The sequence below is a fragment of the Trichosurus vulpecula genome, chromosome 6, assembly GCF_011100635.1.
Source record: "Trichosurus vulpecula isolate mTriVul1 chromosome 6, mTriVul1.pri, whole genome shotgun sequence".
NCBI lineage: Eukaryota > Metazoa > Chordata > Mammalia > Diprotodontia > Phalangeridae > Trichosurus > Trichosurus vulpecula.
In genome coordinates this window covers 141,092,992-141,112,805 of record NC_050578.1, presented here as the reverse complement: position 1 = coordinate 141,112,805, position 19,814 = coordinate 141,092,992, and the positions used below count along the sequence as shown (strand labels likewise).

The 19,814-nt window shown below is 37.0% G+C and overlaps 1 protein-coding gene across 1 annotated transcript in view; it reads right to left on the bottom strand.

Annotated features, from left to right (window-relative positions):
- LOC118854486 (centromere protein C-like) overlaps positions 1–19,814 on the bottom strand; it is a 68,402-nt gene that overhangs the window by 31,708 nt on the left and 16,880 nt on the right. The window contains exons 8-9 of the mRNA XM_036764856.1: positions 11,980–12,803; positions 7,957–8,157 (exon numbers count right to left, since the gene is read on the bottom strand). Coding sequence (XP_036620751.1) covers positions 7,957–8,157; positions 11,980–12,803 — 1,025 coding nt within the window. The remainder of the gene's footprint in view (positions 1–7,956; positions 8,158–11,979; positions 12,804–19,814) is intronic.

The following is a 19,814-nucleotide window of genomic DNA, read 5'->3' as shown; positions in this document are numbered from 1 at the left end:
AAATCTGGGGGCAATTTAGGGTACAAAAATGAACCTACCAAGGAAGCAAGGAGAGTTCCAATCACAATAGAAAAAAATAAGGATCCCCATCTTTACTAGTCATATTACTCAGCTTCAAAGCAGACAGTCACAACTTAGATAATTCTTAATAAAATGTTAGATTACTCTGTAGAGAAACTAGGAAGGATACCTCGCCTTCCCCCTTATTCTACCCCAGATAACTTCTGCATACCGCTATTATGGTGGATGCTGTATCTTCATATCACATAATATCTTTATCTTTACTACTTTATTTGTTCACTTCAGCATCTATAGATATGATTTTATAACAAGTGGAAAGGGTAGATGATAATTTAACCCCTTAAATTCCTGTAATGCACACAGATTTAAGTGATTAGATCTGGTAGACAGACTGCCTAAACAATTATGGACAGAGGTTCACAAGACTGTACAGTAAGCAATAACAAAAAAACATCCTAAAGAAAAAGAAGACCAAAAAAGCAAAATGGCCATCTGATAAGGCTTTATAAATAACTAAGGAAAGTGAAGGGCAAAGGAGGAAGAAGATATACACAACAGAATGCATAGTTGGAGAGAACATCAAGGAGAGATAAGGAACAATAGAATGAATGGAAAAGACAAGACAAATCTTTCTGGAAAATAGGATATATCAAGGGAATGTTTTGTGCAAAAACTGCGCAAGATAAAAGACAAAAATGATAGAGACTTAACAGAAGTAGAAGAGCTTAAGAAAAGGTGGTAAGAATATACAGAAGGGTTTTAAGAGAGAAATCTGGGGGGAGCAGAGCCAAGACGGCAGCTGGAAAGCAGGGACTTGCTTAAACTCTCCCCCAAGTCTCTCCAAACACCTGTAAAACATGGCTCTGAACAAATTCTAGAGCTGCAGAACACACAAAAAAGCAGAGGGAAGAAGGGCTCCAGCACAGGAAAGACTGGATGGTCACTGAGAAGGGTCTATCGCAGGGAGCTGGGAGCAGAGCAGAGCACAGCCCAACATGGGTTGTGCCAGGGCCAACCAAACCAGAAGCCAGGAGGAACAGGCGGTAGGGCCCTGAATCATTGAGCTGTGGCGGTTATCAGACTTCTCAACCCACAAATGCCAAAGACAACAGAGAAGGTTAGTGGAAAAACTTCTAGATCAGAGTGACAGGAACGTGTGGTCAGCCCTAGCTCAGGGGCGTGGAAATGGTGCAGCTCTGGGGCTGCTTCAAGAGCACAAGCTGCAGTTGCTTCTGGCCCCAGGTCCACCTGGTGGGAGCAATCAAGTGGCGGATCAGAGTGGGAGTACAGAGCCTGCTTGGATCTGGGTCAAGATCCAGGTTGGTGGTTCTTGAGAGAGGAGGAGCTGTGGTAGAGTTTGCTCTGTAGAAGTAGCTCTGAAAATAGCAGCACACCTGCTAAAGCTTGGGACAAAGTACTCTCTACTCTAAAAGCAGTCGTATACTGACAAAAAACTCAAGGGTCGAGTAGTTGGCTGGGAACATGAATGGCAGCAAAAACGGACTCAGACGTTGGAATCTTATTATGGTGACAAAGAAGATCAAAACATACAGCCAGAAGAAGTCAACAAAGTCAAAGAGCCCACATCAAAAGCCTCCAAGAAAAATATGAATTGGTCTCAGGCCATAGAAGAGCTCAAAAAGGATTTGGAAAAGCAAGTTAGAAAAGTAGAGGAAAAATTAGGAAGAGAAATGAGTGATACAAGAAAATAGTGAAAAACAAGTAAATGACTTGCTAAAGGAGACCCAAAAAAATAATGAAGAAAATAACACCTTAAAAAATAGACTAATCCAAATGGCAAAAAGAGCTCCAAAAAACCAATGAGGAGAAGAATGCCTTGAAAGGCAGAATTAGCCAAATGGAAAAGGAAGTGTGAAAGACCACTGAGGAAAATACTACTTTAAAAATGAGATTGGAGCAAGTGTAAGCTAGTGACTTTATGAGAAATCAAGAAATTATAAAACAGAACCAAAAGAATGAAAAAATGGAAGATGATGTGAAATATCTCACTGGAAAAACCACTGACTTGGAAAACAGTTCCAGGAGAGATAATTTTAAAATTATTGGACTACCTGAAAGCCATGATCAAAAAGAGCCTAGACATCATCTTTCAAGAAATTATCAAGGAAAATTGCCCTGATATTCTAGAGCCAGAGGGTAAAATAGAAATTGAAAGAATCCACTGATCGCCTCCTACAAAGCATCCCAAAAAGAAAACTCCTAGGAATATTGTCCCCAAATTCCAGAATTCCCAGTTCAAGGAGAAAATACTGCAAGCAGCCAGAAAGAAATAATTTGAGTATTGTGGAAACATAACCAGCATAACACAAGATCTAGCAGCTTCTACATTAAGGGAATCGAAGGGCTTGGAATATGATATTCCAGAGGTCAAAGGAGTTAGGATTAAAACCAAGAATCACCTACCCAGCAAAACTCAGTATAATGCTCCAAGGCAAAATATGGATTTTCAATAAAAGAGAGGACTTTCAAGCTTCCTCTGTGAAAAGACCAGAGCTGAATAGAAAATTTGACTTTCAAACATAAGAATCAAGAGAAGCATGCAAAAGTAAACAGGAAAGAGAAATCAAAAGGGACTTACAGGGTGAGTTCAATGTGAAGGGATGATATCTAAAAAAATAAAATTAAATTAAGGGATGAGAGAGGAATACACTGATAGAAGAAGAAAGGGAGAGATAGAATGGGGTAAATTATCTCACATAAAAGTGGCAAGAAAATGCAGTTCATTGGAAGGGAAGAGGGGGCAGGTGAGGGGGAATGAGTGAATCTTGCTCTCATCCGATTTGACTTGAGGAGGAAATAACATATACACTCAATTGGTTATCTTACCACACATGAAAGTAGGGGGAAGGGGATAAGAAAAGGGGGACAGTAGAAGGGAGGGCAGAGAGGGGGAAGAAGTAATCAAAAGCAAACACTTTTGAAAAGGGACAGGGTCAAGAGAGAAAATTGAATAAAGGGGGACAGGATAAGATGGAGGGAAATATAGTTTGTCTTTCACATGACTATTTATGGGAGTGTTTTGCATAATGATACATGTGTGGCCTTCTTAGGGAGCGTGGGTGGGAAGGGAAGAGGGGAGGGAATTTGGAACTCAAAGTTTTAAAAGCAGATGCTCAAAAAAAAAGGTTGTTTTTATATGCAACTGGGAAATAAGATATACAGGCAATGGGGCATAGAAATCTATCTTGCCCTAAGGGAAAAGGGATGGGGAGGGAGGGGGAGTGGGGTGACAGAAGGGAGGGCTGACTGGGGAACAGGGCAATCAGAATATATGCCATCTTGGCGGGGGGAGGGTAGAAATGGGGAGAATATTTGTAACTCAAAATCTTGTGGAAATCAATGCTGAAAACTAAAAAATATTAAATAATAAAGTATGGAGGGGAAAAAAAGAGAGAAATCTAGCTAGTAAACCCCAAGACATCTTGCTAGATTTCAGCCATCAAAATTTACATTTCTTTGGGCAGAGCACCTGCAGGTAAGGGGTATAATGCTCTATGTAGACAGAGGGAGAGGAAGGGAAAGGCAAGGAGCTGTGTTGCCCAACTAGAACTGGCCAGTGTGATAACCAGTGGGCAGCTGGTACTGCACACAGGTTGTAGTTTGTCCTTCAGTCTCAAAGAGGACCATGACATCAGGAAGGTGATGTCATGATTTGTAAGTGAATTAGATTTAAGTGAGGGAGGTCTGTGCAAAGTCACCAGCCTCACTTTCTTCTCTGGAGCCAGAAGTACTATATGGAACAATGATCAATGTTCCTCAGTTACATCAAATGAACTTGTATGGTATGTATGATTTACACAGTGTGAATTTAACAAATGCATAGAAGTGAATTAAAAACCAATTTGATTTGTGTTTAAAAACACACTTAAATTATTAAAAAAAAATATATATACAGAAGGACTGCATAAGGAAGATCTTTACATCACTGATAACCACTGTTGTGTGGTTAGTGATTGAGAGCCATACATCTTGTAAAGTGAAGTCAAGTGGGCCTTAGGAAGCATTGCTAACAATAGGGGCTAACGGAAGTGATAGAATTCCAGCTGAACCATTTAAAATCCTAAAAGATAAAAATATGAAAGTGTCACAACTCAACATGCCAACAAATTTGGAAAACTCAACAGTGGGCACTGGACTGGAAAAGGTCAGTTCATATCCCAATCCTAAAGGGCAATGCCAAAGAATCTTCGAACAATTGAACAACTGCACTCATTTCACATGTCAGCTAGGTTATGACTAAGATTCTACAAGCTAGCTTTCATGAATTATGTGGACCAAGAATTTCCAAAAGTGCAATCAGGTTTCAAAAAGGCAGAAGAGCCAAAGCCCAAATTGCCAACATTTGCTGGGTTATGGAAAAAACAAGGGAGTTCAAGAAAAACATCTACTTCTGCTTCATTGAGTAAACTAAAATCTTTGACTGTGTAGATTACAACAAAATGTGAGAAGTCCTCAAAAAAAGATGGTAGTACCAGATTATCTTACTAGTCTCTGGAGGAACCTGTATGCACTTCAAGAAATAATAGTTAGAACAGAAAACTGAAAACAACAATTGGTTCAAGATTAGGAAAAGAGTACAAGAAGGCTGTATGTTGTCACATTATTTATTTAACTTATATGCAGAGTACATCATATGAAATGCCTGGCTGAATGAATCAAAAGCCAGAATTAAGATTGCTGGGAAAAATATCCACAATCTTAGATACACAAGGTAATAATATCACTCTGGTGGCAGAGAATGAAGTAGAATTAAGAAGCCTCTTAACGAGGGTGAAAGATGAGAGTGCAAAAGCTGGTTTGAAGCTTAATATGAAAAAACCTAAGATCAGGCATCTGTCACATCACTTCCTGGCAAATAAATGGAGAAAAAACGGAAGCATTCTCAGATTTTTTATCCTTGGTTTCAAAGATGACTGCAGACAATGACTGAAATTAAAAGACGAAATTAAAAGATGCTTGCTCCTTGGAAGGAAAGCTATGGCAAATTTGGTCAGAATGCTAAAAAATAGACATATCACCTTGCCAACAGAGGTCCATATGGTCAAAGTTATGGTTTTTCCAATAGTAATATGATTGTGAGGGTTGGTGTATATGGAAAGCTGAGAGCCACAGAATCAATGCTTTCAAATTCTGGTGCTACGGAACACTTTGGAGAGTCCCTAGGACAGTAAGGAGATCAAATCAGTCAATACTTAAGGAAATTGGACTATTCATTGGAAGGACAAATACTGAATGAAGCTGAAGCTTAAATACTTTGGCCACATATTAAGACAGGACTCACTGGGAAAAAACTCTGATGCTGGGAAAAATTAAAGGCAAAAGGAGAAGGGGATGGCAGAAGATGAGACAGATAGTGTCATAGAAACCATGAATATGAGCTTAGACAGACTCTGGGAGATAGTGGAAGACAGAAAGGCATGAAATTGAAAACTGAGTCCCTACTTTATTTTGTATTATTTATTGACAATTTTATCTAATCACTACAAACAGTACTTCTGGATCAGATTTAGATTTGATTGCATATGCCTTGGTAGTTGAGTTTATAACAGTTTACCTTCCCTATTCCTATGGGCTACAGCCTGGACTCCATCTATCTCACCTCAGAAGGTAGGGAGGGAGGGGAAGAGAAGCTGAGTTGAACCATCATAAGATGTTTTGCCTCAGTTTTAAGAGGAAGAAATTAAAGATATCTAGTCTTATGAAAAAATGCTTTAAATCACTATTGATTAGAGAAATGCAATTCAAAACAACTCTTAGGTACCACATCACACCTGTCAGATTGGCTAACATGACAAAACAGGAAAATGATGAATGCTATAGAAGATGTGGGAAAATTGGAACACTAATGCATTGCTGGTGGAGTTCTGAACTTATTCAACCATTCTGGAGAGCAATTTGGAACTATGCCCAAAGGATATAAAAATGTGCATATACTCTTTGACCTTGCAATACCACTTCTAGGGCTGTATCCCAAAGAGATCATACAAATGGGAAAAGGACTCACATGTACAAAAATATTTATAGCAGCTCCTTTGTGGTGCCAAATAACTAGAAATTGAGGGGATGCCCATCAATTAGAGAATATTATTGTGTTACAAGAAATTATGAACAGGCAGACTTCAGAAAAACCTGGAAAGACTTATATAAATTGATGCTGAGGGGAGCAGAACCAGAACATTTTACACAGCCACATTGTGCAATGACTAACTTTGATAGACTTGGCTCTTCTCAGCATTGCAAGGTTCTTATACAACTCCAAAAAGGCTCATGATGGAAAATGCCACACACATCCAGAAAAAGAATTATGGAGTCTGAAGGCAGATCAAAGCATAGTATTTGCGCTCTCTTTTTTGTTTTGTTTCTTCTTTCTTTTGGTTCATTCCATGGGTTATAATTCTTCTTTGCAACATGACTAATGTGAAAATATGTTTAATGTGAATGTATATGTAGAGCCTATGTCAGATTGCATGCCATCCTGGGGAGGGGGTGGGGAGAGGGGGAAAAAATTTGGAACTCAAAAGCTTGTGTAAGTGAATGTTGTAAACTAAAAACAAATAAGTTAATTTAAAAAAAAAATGTTTTGTCTTTTACCAGACTGCTCTGGTGTAGAGAGGTGCCTGACACAGGACTGTCCAGAAGATGTTTTTCAATTTTGTGTTTTCCCCATTGTCAAAGGTCCTGGAGATCCCCTCTTGGGAATCAGGCCAAATGCATGCCTGCCCTTTACCTCTGCTATAGCCCAATTACAGTCTTAGTTTAGTTTTCATCACAAAACAATTTTTGGTACCTCATACAATCTTATCTTTTCAGTGTATAAAAAAGAACTACTCTGGCTATCAATGGCATCCTCAGCCATTGGAGATGCCACGGATCCCATTTATTGGCAATTGCTAGCCTTTCTCATAACTTGATCATGTTCAGGATTTTGTGCCTTGGTTTCTTGTTGTTGCAGAAATTTTTTGCAACAAGGGACTGACATTCTATGGTCTGTGGAGTCACAAAGAGTTGGACACAAGCGAACAAAGAAAGGTAAAAGATAGTTCCAGCTCCTGAAGAGTTCACAATGTAATGGGGGAAACAATATGCAAATAACTAAGTATAAACAAGTTATATACAATATAAATTGTAAATATTCAACGGGGAAAGGCACTAGAATTAAGACGGATCAGGAAAGACTCCCTGTAGAAGGTGAGATTTTAGCTGGAACTTCAAAGAGGCTAGGTAAGCCAGGAGATGTAGATGAAAGGAGAGCAATTCAAGCATGGAGTCAACCAGTGGAAAAAAGTCCCAGAGTTAACAGATACACTGTCTTTTTCAAGGGACAGCAAGGAGGTTATTGTCACTTAACTGAAGAACACATTTTGGGAGGAAAAGAGAGGGCAGTAATGTAAATAGTTAGAAGACTGTAAAAGGAGGGAGAATGGGGCGAGGGGGGGAAGGGGAGGAGGCAGACTAGGTTATAAAGTCTTTGAATGCCCTTATATTTGATCCTAGAGGTCATATGGAGAGACTAGAGTCCTCTAGTACAAAGGCAAGAGCTAGGGAGAAGAAGACAACAGTGAGTCAGGTAGTAACTTACTGAGGACAAAAAAAAAAGGACAAATGATTTTGTGGTGGCCAATAGTCAGCAGTCACTATGACTTGTACACAGTGAAAAACTGTGATGTAATTTCAGAGGAGTTATGTTACGTATGAGAGCAACAATTAGAAACAAGCAGTATTTTATCTCCCCCCTCCAAGATTAGCGTGACAGAAGGTATGAGAAACAATACAGTATGAGTTGGAGAAAATGGCCAGGGATGCAGGGTCATATGAAGGAAACCAGGTCTGAATGAGTACAAATAGATGAAAGGAACAGGAAAGTAAGACAGCCAGAGGAGAGGAAACTGTTCATTATGAAATGGGAATACTTACTTTGTTCTGTTGTAACTACCCACCAATTAGATGGACGCTTAGAAATTCGTTGACTTCTAGTAATAGTGAACTTTGGAGATTGATTTTGTTTCAGTATAATTTCTCTCTTCTTAGACATTTGTTGGTTTTTAGATGCTGTCTTATTTAAATGTCCTTTTTTCTGAATTTGCTGAGAAACACCATTATTGTTTTTGTCTTTTCCTGAAATTAAGAAGCATGAAAAAAATAATTACTATTTTATTGAAGAGGGGATTTTTCAGAAAGTGGGGAAAGTCATAAGACAACTCAGGACATACAAAACAAATTGAAAAATGTTTTAAATTCAACCCTTAAGTTTTGATTTTGTCTTTATAAAAGAGAATTAAATTCTCTGTAAAATTTCCAGTTACCAAAATTTAATGGCAAATTTTCATGTTTCATATTTACCAAAAATAATCATATTGAAAACCAGTATTTACTTCCATGACATAAAAAATATTCTTAGAAACAAATAAGAAATATGAGGCTTTTTTCCTATTATTACATTTTATGTAAATTAGCAAGAGAATTTTTTTTAAAAGCAGAGTTTTGTTCGACTTCACTCTAGGTGAGATGTGAAAGGGTTTTTCCCATTCTCATTTAAGTTTCTATGTGTATGTTGAAGTGTTCAGCACAGTGTTTTGCACATAAGTACTCAACAAATGTTTTCTTCATTCATTCCATAAAGACAGGCTCACTTATAGACTGAAAAAAAGAGAAATTAGAGAATAGTGACACAATTTAAATAAAGGAAAAGAAAACAATAATTGGCATAAGTTGACAAGAGTTATAAAGGCTTAAAATCAGCTAATATCCAAAAAAAATAATCCACCACTAATGCAAAAGACAATTAAGAAAGTTCTAGAAGACTTTAAGGGAAGTGAGATATATATATAACTACTTGGTAAAAGAAAAAGATAACTTTTAGCTGTACTATTTTAGCTGCTAAAAACCAAAGATAAGAAAAAGAAGCAAAAATCATTCCATTTTAAAGTTCGCCTACAAGCTAGAATTTGTGTATAATGAAAAATTAAGACAGAGATGGACATATAAAGGGTTAGCATGGACAGACAAAAGAAAGAACTTCACCACTAAAAATTTTCTTTAAAGTTATTTAATGAGTACTTAATATGTGGTTAACATAATGCTAGGCCCTTCAGGATACGGGAAAATTTTTAAAACAAATCCTGCATATAACATATCTTATAATCAAGTTGAGATGATATACACATAAAACAAGTAAAAAGATTCACATATCAAAATTATGCACTGATATGACAAAATATTAAGTGTAGCATACATAGTATATTCTTAAACTGCTAGATTAAACTGCATGCTATAAATACAAAAGCAGTTAAGAGTTAGGAGAGATCAATAATGAAAAGATACAAAGAAAGAGCTAGAACTTGTCTAAAAGGTAAATGGAAAACTAGGTTGGAGCTTGGATTTGGGTGATTAGAGAGTCATTAGCACAGAAGTGATAATTAATACCATGAGATAGGGCAATGCCTCCCAAGGACTGAAAGTAGAAAGGTTACAAAAATAATATTTTGTTTACTGGATAAATCACCCAGTTTGAGGTATCAAAAGAAACAACAAAGCTGTAGCCAGACAGACAGGTCCAATCACAATGTCTGATACCGACAAACTATTTGACTAGATTTCCACAGAAATAGAAACCAATATTTCATCATGCTAACAGAATATTGAAATACACTAGAGTATCTTAATTTAGAGAAAAAAAAAAAAAAAACAACCACCTGCCTTGGGTTCATCTACCTGAAAGCAGAGAAGTTAGGAGGAAGAGGATTCTGTATGATTTCAAAATCTCTTCTGACTCCTTTAGTCTTTCTACAATTCTTTGTTATGAAGCTATAGAACTTCATAAAATTTTGAACACAGAACAAAGAATTAATTCAAACTGTCCAGAAAAATAATAAAAAGCACTTCCCTTAATGATAGTAAATCTAGGCTGAAAGTATGTCTTTCACACAATCACCTTGAGGTAGGTAGCCACAACAGATAATTGATATAGGTCTACCAGCAAGAAGAGCAAATGAAAAGCCACAAAGAGACAAAGTGGAAAGAAGATGAAGACCTCTCATAGAAAAAGTATTGAAGGGAAAAAAACCCAGCTCTAAAGCAAGGCTAAGTTACCACTGGGTAGTAAGTGGATCCATTAATGATATTATAGTACTACTCCCTAGTAGGGACTACTTCATTTTTTTCTTTTTCATTCTCTCATCTTTCTCTCCAATCCTTTACTGTTTCTGTATTCCCCAATCACCTTTATTCATTGCTTTTCCTTCTTTCTTCTATTTAAGAGTAGTTTGTGGAACCCACAGATTCTGCTCTAGCATACTGAAGCTGTACATAACCATTAAAGAATAAAAAAAAATCAATACAAATTGTGACTGAAATAAAGCAAGCAAAATATTAATCAAACGTGCAGAAACAGTTTTTACAAACATGAAAATCCTGGAAAATGGAAATACTGAATTTCAAGTGAAAAGATGTAGTTTCAAGTCTTGGATTCAGATACTTGGTCATACTTAGTGTATGATCATAAGACTGTGAGTTCCTTGAGAGTCTCTTTACATATCCCCAGCACTTAACAAAACGCCTGGCACATATAGTGGGTGCTTAATAAATGTTTACTAACTGAAAAAAATTGGTGCCTCCACAGAATCATTCAGACAATAATGTAGAAAGGAATATTATCTATGATATAAAAGAAAGCTAACAATGTTATTTCAGGGACCAATTACAATTACAGATGGCTTAAGGACAAGGCAACAGGATCAGATCTGAGATAGACATGAATAAAAAGAATAGACACATGTGACATTTACATAGCCAGAAACATGAAGAAGGGTTGAACCAGGATTGAAACAATAGCTAAGGATCACAATTGTTTGCCTTAGAACCTTGACAAAAACATGGTAAACATGGACCAAATGGAACTGACATAGATAAAAGTAGGGATGATAGAGAAGAAAGGCCTAAAACTATTAACAGACATGGAAAATTAGCAAACTAATTAACCATTCAAATTACTAGACTAAGACTAGAAGCAATGAAAGGCAAATAAGAATTTCAATGCCAATGTATGGATAGGCAAAGGGAATTTTCCAGTCGTCTGAAAAATCATTGTATCACAAAAGCTGGCAATCTAGCTCAAATTTGTAATTTTATGGATGAGAAAACTGAGGTGAAGATGTTAAGAAACTTGCCCAAGATTACATAACAAGTGACAGAGGCAAAATAACTGTGCTTCTGTCAATGCCAAATCAATGAAACAAGAAACAACAGGAAATACATGTCATTTGCAAGGCACTGAGCTAGGTAGTAGGGAAACAAAAACAAAAAAGAAAACAGTTCCTGCCCTCTAGAAGTTTATACACTATTAGTGAAGAAAACACAGATACAAATAAGCACATACAAAAAACACATGAAATAAATGTATGATGGGGAGAGGAGGACACTAAAAACAGCAGCTGGAGGAGGGGCCCATAGGAAAGCCTTCACATACAATAATAACAGCTAAGTTTTGAAAATAACCTGGGATTCTGATAGATGAAGCCAATGAAGAAACGTATCCCACGAAAGATGTAAAACCAGTACAAAGGCAAGTTGATGGGAGATAAGAATGTCCTATATGAACAACAGCAAGAAGGCCAGCTCAGCTGTATTACAGAATGCATAAAGGAGAATGTATTATAAAGCTGAAAACTTTCAACCAAAAAAGCCATCAAGAGGTCGAGGGAGATTAAGTGGCTTTTAGCCAAGATTAAATAAGTATTAAGTGGCAGAGCCAGGATTTTAACACAAGCCCTCTGACTCCCAATTTATTGCCTTTCCACTGTACCATGATGCCTCTCACTCATGCTGAGAATGCTTTATCGGTTACTTTTCAGTTCTCCAATTCAGTTCCTGTTGGGCAAAGTGTGACTATACTTTCATCTTTGTCTTTTCCCTACCATGTGACCATGTGCAAACACTTACCAGCAGCAGATAGTGTTTGCTCTGCAGAATGACAAGATTCTGCTCGCTCTTCCCATTGTCCCAAACTTCTGTTAGACTCCCTTTGTAGCTCATCTTCACTGGTTTGTGACACATTAAATCTTGTCTTCTTGGTCTGCTCTATGCCACGCTGCTTCATACCTACTTTGCACTTGTATTCTCTAGTCTGGCGTTTTCTCAACTTTCTTCTTTCTGTAATTTGTGATTTCTCCACTAAGTTAGTTTTAGATTTAGTAGTTCTCAAGGCAGTATCTGGGTTTTCTTCAGGAAAATTAACTAGACCTTCATCAGATTGTCTATTATCTATTTGGATCTCACATTTTTCACTCTGGTCTTGCACAACAGTCCTGTTATTTCCCAAAAATTGTTCTGACTCCTCAGAATATATTCTACGTCTTGTGGATTTAGAAGCACTTCCCACTTCACCAGATAAATTGTCTAATTTTTTTATTTTAGAGGACTGTGATTTCTCTACTGCTTGAGTTTTATGTTTTATGGATTTTGAGGTCTTCTCTCCACTAATAACATCTGAAATTCCATTCTTTGTATCAGGGTGTTTACCACTGGCTGAGTTGCATTTTTCTCCTTTCTGTTGCTCTATCCTTGACTTTTTTCTTTCTGGGTCCTGGGAGTTCTCCACTGGGGCTGTCTTGCTCTGTTTCACAGACTTGCTCTTCTTGTTAGGTATTAAAATCCAGTCTTGAGAGAATGAGCAATCTGATTCATCAATTATAAATTCATCGTTTGATGATTCTAAGTCATTTGGAAGGGGAGAAGGAGAATGGATCTGTGGCGATGACACATGCCTAAGAACAGAACTAACAGGGAATACTGTGTCATATTACAAAAGTTTAAAGACACAAAAAAAAGAACACTAAAATGTTTCAGAAAGACTATCTTCAGAACACAAAATTTACTCATCCTTTCAGAACCAGAACAAAAAGCACCTCTCACATGATGCTTTCGTGATCCTCCCCATCACCACATCCTCCCTAGTCAAAAATATTCCTCTCTTCCTCAGGTCTCAGAAAGCATTTTTAACATCTCTTAAGAGCTTATACAATATTCTGAATCATAATTAGTAATAACAAGTAAGGGAGTAATTTGAAAAGGCAGTGGCACTTAAGTTGAGCTTTGAGGAGAGATAGGAATTCCAAGAGGTAAGAGTGAAGAGGGCAGGCATTCCAGACATAGGACACCTTGTACAAAGGCATGGAGGTGTGTAATGAAATACGGCATGTAGTGTAAGCAAGTAGGGAAGTTCTGCTGAAATATAGAGTATATAAGGTAGAATAATATGAAACTGATTTCAAAAAATGGTCTAGAGCCAAATTATGAAGGTTTTTAAATACCAAAGATGTGCAACAGGGAACCCACTGAAGCTTCTTAAACAGAAAAATGACATGGTCACACCTGTACTTTAAGAATAACAACTGGTGGCTGTATGGAATATGGGAAGAAAAAGAGACTAGAGGCAAGTTACTACACATTTAGTTATGTTTTTACGCATTCCTCTCCCTCCACTCAACCCATAATGGAAGGAATGATATTAATTATATTCAAATACCCAGACATTTGGGAGCCCTCTGCCAAAAGAAGAGGTGCTAATAATTTCTTGTTGTATTTTAATGATACTTTTATCCTCTGAAAGATGGAACTACCAAACAAAATGAAATTCTACCATACATCTGATTCTCATCAACAAGGAAAAATTGTTTTGCTAGGGTTAAAATGATGGAAACCTTGAATGGGAAGTAACCTCTCCTTCTTAGATGTGTCAGGAAAGCTGGACACAATTGCACATGAACTCTAGATTTTAAGGGCACAAATTTCAAAGGATTAAGAAAAAGATGAGATTTCATGACCCAAAATTTAATAATGGAAGTTCTCAAGAACAAAATGAAGAAGACCCAAAGAGGAAATACTGTGGTGAGAAGGAGATGATTCCAATTGAAAAAAGGCACAGTCCAAGTGAAAGGAAAAGAATATTTAGGGTCAGGAAACCTGGGTTTTTATCCTGCCTCAGACACTTATTAGCTGCTTTACCTGCGCTAATTCATTTAACACCTCAGGAACTCAATTGTCTTGTCTATAAAATGAGGCTGTTTCACTAAATCGCTGAATTGAGGCAAAAAAGTCCTATGACCTTAGGCCTGGAATAGTTAGTTTTATTGAGGATATGAGGCTTGAGCTGTGCTCAAGCATGATTGGGATGGCATGGGATACTATGAATACAATTTTAATAGGTGAAATGGAGAACAGGCACCCATAGTCAGAGAAGATGGCAGAAAGAAAAAAAATAGCATGCTTATTACAGTGTTTGTATGTAAGATAGCTAGGCAAATAGGAAGAAAAAGCCTAGCTGCTTCTTGAACTCAAATCAGAAGACTCAGAGGAACTACATCTTTGAATACTGAAATAAATGGCAAATATAATTACTAAGCCACTGCCAGGGATCACTAAAAGACAATGGAGAATTAGACAAAAACTACAGGATTATAAAAAGAAAATTAATGTCCCAATTTCCAAAAAAATCAAAGAGAATCTCCAACTATAGGCCAGCAAATTTAACTTTTAATCCTAGCAAAATTCTAGAACATGTTGCTAAAGGGTTAGTGAATATCTACAAAAGGAAGCAGTGATTACAAAGAATAAACATGGCTTTATCAAGAATATGCCAGATTATATTATTTCTGTCTGTTATTAAACTGATAAATCAAAGGAATTATAGCTAGATTTTGTCACAGTATTGCTAAAGTTTCTTGTGGACAAGATGGAAAGATATGGGCTGGACAACAGTATAACTGAGTAGATTTAGAACTGCTGATCTAAAGAGCAGTTAAGTTATTAATATTTCAAGGAAGGAAGGAGGTCACTAGTGTAGTATCCTAGTGATGGCTGGGGCCTTATAGCTAAGTATAAATTTAATGTTAAATTAAATTCATTTTAGTACCTTATTGCATACTATTTTATATTGCTACATATGTTTCAAGTCTTGTCTGCCCAACATGATTACTAACCACTGAGAAGGTAGGAAAACACTGACCACGTCATCCATCTTTTGTAGTCTCCACAAGATCTAAAAAAAAAGGTAGGTACTCAAAAAATACTTGCTGAATTGAATACTGGAATCTTGTTCTCTTAGGCAAGTGCAAAATTTCTCCTGAAATGTTTATGCTATTAATTTGAAGTATAAACTGATATTTCCTATATACAATGCAAAAAGCCTAATTCAAGTTTAAACAATCAGAAAATTGTAAAAACAAATTTTAGGCCTTATTTCACAGAACAAAATAAAAGTTCTTTTTCTTTTTCAATTTACAGCTTTACATAATCAAAATAACCATCTGTAGAATTAGATATTAAGCACCAAAGTATTTAATTTTGCTAAGCAGACATATGCTTCTTTATGGAAAAAGCATGTAACCGTGATCTATTTAATTGGAGAAATCTCACATCTATGCTGACTGGATATATTATAAATTCATATTATACAACATCAACTGGGCCCTTTTAAGTCCTCCTTAATTGGCCCCCCATCTCACCTTTGCTTCCAACCCCCTTCAAGTTTCCCACATCTCCCCCACTTCTCTTCCCCATCTCAATAAAGGACTTCACTTCTTACTTTACTGAGAAAACCCAAGTCCATTCAAAGTTTCTTCCATTCATTTGCATTTTCTTTCCTTCGATATAACAAGATAGCCCTTCTCCTTCCAAAGGTCAGCTTCTCTTCATGTGTGTTTGTTCCCACCCTCTCCCATCTTGAGCAAATTGCAACCTTAATCATAATCTTCAACTTCTCCTTCCCTACTACCTTAATATATATGCAAGTCTTTCCCTTTCTTAAAAAAATCTTCATACATCCTACCATCATATCAAGCTACCATAATATCTCTCTATTTCTTTCCTCCGCCAAAAGAGCCTTCTACACAATTGGCTTCTACCTCTCTCCCTTACTTTCTTAACACTTTGCAACTAGACTTCTGACCTCATCACTTGCTCTCTCCCAAGGCAACAATGATCTTTTAATTGCTAGATCTAATAGTCTTTTCTCGGTTTTTATCCAACTTGACTTATATGCAGCATTTGACACTGCTGACCAAGCTCTTTATACCAAGACACTCTCAACTCTCTCTTGGTTTTTGTCCCACTAATCTCTACTGGTTCTTCTAGCTTTCTAACTATCCCTTCTCCTTTGCAGGTTCATCATCCATATCACACCTATGGGCATTCTGCAAGATTCTGCCCTAGGACTTCCCTTTTCTCTCTCAATAGCCTCATAAGCTCTCATGTTTAATACTCACTTCCATGCCTATGAATCACAGATTTCTACATCTAACCCCAGTCTCTCTGAGCTGCAGTCTTGCAGCATGAGTTGCCTACTGAACATGTCAAAGTGGATGAGTCAGAGACAATTTGGACTCAACATTCAAATCTAAAACTGTATTATCTTTCTGCCCAAACCCACACCTCTTCTGTCAAAGGCACCATCATCGTGCCAACTACTAAGGCTCATAACTTCAGCCTTATCCTGCATGCTTCACTTTCCCTCACCCCATATGTTCAATTAGTTAATCAAATCTTGCTTTTACCTAAACAATATTTCTCATATACAACTGTAAGAGCAAGCAAAGTGGGACTTTACTGTTTTTTCTTTTGGAGTGCTTCTCAGCACTAAGGTAATCAAGTACCTTTGAGTCTTGCCTTTGTTTGTAGGAAGGAACACACCCTTTTGCTAATTAGGAGAGGTGTGAAGCCCTTGGGCCCTTTAAGCTAGAACTCTCAGAACTGTGGGAAGAGAGGTTTTGCTTTGAGGGCTCACTCACTGGAAGTGTCATGTGATTTGACCAGAGGAGACTCTGGGTAGTCATTAGAGCCCCCAGCTTTGAAAAACCCAGATGTTGATACTTCTTTCTCTGGTAACTATGTATGTAATGTCTTGGACAGACAGCTAGAAGCCTATCTGCTGATTTGTGTTATTTAGCTCTGTTTAAGTAATTTCTAATTCTAATTTGTGTTTGTTTTCTCTGAAGTTCAGAGTGCTGACCTTTTCTCCTGAACTAAGTGAATGTTACATGTATGTTCAATTAAAGTGAGATTGTAAACCCCTTAAAGTTGCTTTTCTTAGAAAAGCAGATCAAAGAACCTGTGCTAGCAGCCCTCCTGTATGCTGGTGTTATTGACCTTACACAGCCACAGTAGCTGCAAGTAACATTGTTGTTACAACACCACCTTTCTCTCTACTCAAAAAACATCCATCTTAATTCAGACTGGCTTCTAGTCTCCCAGCCTTGTCTCTCTTCACTTCACTATCTGACACATTGCGGCCAAAGTGATTTTCCATGAGTACAAATGTAACCATACCACCCCAACTCACACAATTCTATGGGTTCTCATTTATACAAGGGTTAACTTGAGATCCATGAACTTATTTGAAAGATGTTTTGATAACTGTATTTCAATAACTATTTTTTTGGTAATCTTATGTATTTTAGTTCATGCAATTAAAATATATATTTTGGAGAAGAGCTCTATAGGCTTCACTACACTGCCAAAGGGGTCCAAGACACAAAAAAAGTTAGGATCCACTGGTCCATAGGGTCAAATATAAACTCATTTAGTTTTTAAAGCTTTTTATAACCTAATCTGAATCTATCTTTGCAGCTTCTCCAGATCTTATTCTCCCTCTCTCATCTTTAAGTTCAATCACACAAGCCTTTTTCTCTCTGTTCCCCACATATATCACTCCGTCTCTTAGCCAAGGGTCTTTGTATTGTCTTTCCCCACTATCTGGAATGCACTGCATCATTAGTTCTGCCTCTCTTATCATAACCTTCTGCATGAAGCCTTTTTTGATGTCCCTCAGCCACTAGAGCCTTTCTTCCAAACTATCTTGCATTTAATTATTTGGTATTTATTTGTATATATTCTTTTTATATTTACTTATGAATATATAGATATCAATAGAGGAATATACCTGTTGTGAAAGCTCCTTGCCAATTGGGTTTTATTCTCTGTATCCTATGTGACAACTAGGTTTTAGATAGTAATTTGCATAGCATCTCGTTTAAGCCTCAGAACAACCTATGAAGTAGGTGCTATAATTAACTCCATTTTACAGATGAAGAAACTGATTCTGAAAAGATTAAGTGACTTGCCCAGGATCACATAGCTAATAAGTATCTAACGTATGATTTAAATTTTCAATCTAGGTTTTCCTGACTTAAGTCCAGCATTCTATCCTTTATGTTACATACTAAAAGTAAAAGGACTCATACTAAATATTTAGAGCAGTTTTTTGTAGTGGCAAAGAAACAGAAATTACGATGGTCATCAATTGGAGAATGGCTGGACAAATTATATATATGAATGTAACACTACTATGCCACAAGAAATGAGAAAAGGGAATGTTTCAGAGAAACCTGGAAGGACTTACATGAACTGATGCAGAGTGAAGTGAGCACAACCAGGAGAACAATTTATGTAACAGTAACACTGTAACGACAAACATCTTTTAAAGACTCAAGAACTTCAGATCAATTTAATGATCAACCACAATTACAGTGGAACAATGATGAAAAATGCTACCCACCTCCTAACAAAAAAGCAAAGAACTCAAGTTGCAGATTGAGATATACATCTATGGACACTAGTAATGCAGGAATTTCTTTGGCTTTACAATGAATACCGATTACAGAAGTTTTGTTTCTTTTCCCTGTCCTTCCATGAGGGCAAGGATGGAGAGAAGTTAAATGCTTAAATGAACAAAAAAATTTTCATTTTAAAAATAAAAAGAACAAGGTGCTTTCATGAGAAAGGCCTAGGGGTTTTGTGGAAATCCACAAAATGGACACTCAAAGTGACCAGTAGAGCCAGTAATTAGTCTGGGCTATCCTAAGCCCAGAAGCTTGGAGATACATAGCATTCTGTCCTCAGATGTCACAGGAATTCTGAAGACCCAGCAGGGACTAAAAACTACCAGTATTCAGCAAAGATACCATACTGAGAGCAAAGGTCAGCTCCAATACCCAGAAGACTCAGGCTGAGATCAAGCAGAGCCTATCAACCCATACAAAAGCAAAGCCATACAGGGACAGAGAAGAGCCTGGCCTTGATGCAATGCCCCAATACATGGCAAAGGAACACGGAAATAAAGAGACAACCATATGAGCAAAAGTCAAGAAATTCACACAGCAAAATAGTTTAACTGGAAAAGATTTAGTGTTATGGTATAGAAGAAAATAAAAAGTTGGACAGGTAGCATCAGGTAAGGTCATAAAGAGTTTCAGTTTCAGATTGATGGTTGAATGCTATATTATAGGTAACTGAAAACCAGAGGGGTTTTTTTTTCACAGAAAAGTATCACAATGAAACTGAAAGATTAGCTGGTAAGAGGGGAAATTTCATGCCTGTGATAGGAAAATGAACTTGGTTTTATCTCCACATTTCACCTTCTGCCTCTGGTGTTCAATGGGTAGTCAAAAAGAGACTTTTCCTCCTTCTGTAGTTTAAGAGATTTATAAAAGATATCCCTCATCTCTGCCTTTATGGTACCCTACCAATCTTCAAGGTCCAACTCAAATGCCACCACTTCCGCAAAACCTTCAATGATCTTTCCCCTCCATAAACTAGAAATTACCCTTCAAGTGACTGTGGAAATTTTCTTAGGTATATCCTAAGTTCTAAGTGGTATTCTACAAATTTTTTTAATTTTTATTCATTTTTAATTTATGGAATAAAACAACCATTCCCAAAACCTAGTACAAAAAAAATGACATGAAACTGCAAATCTATTATGTACAGCTTGCTATTCCTTT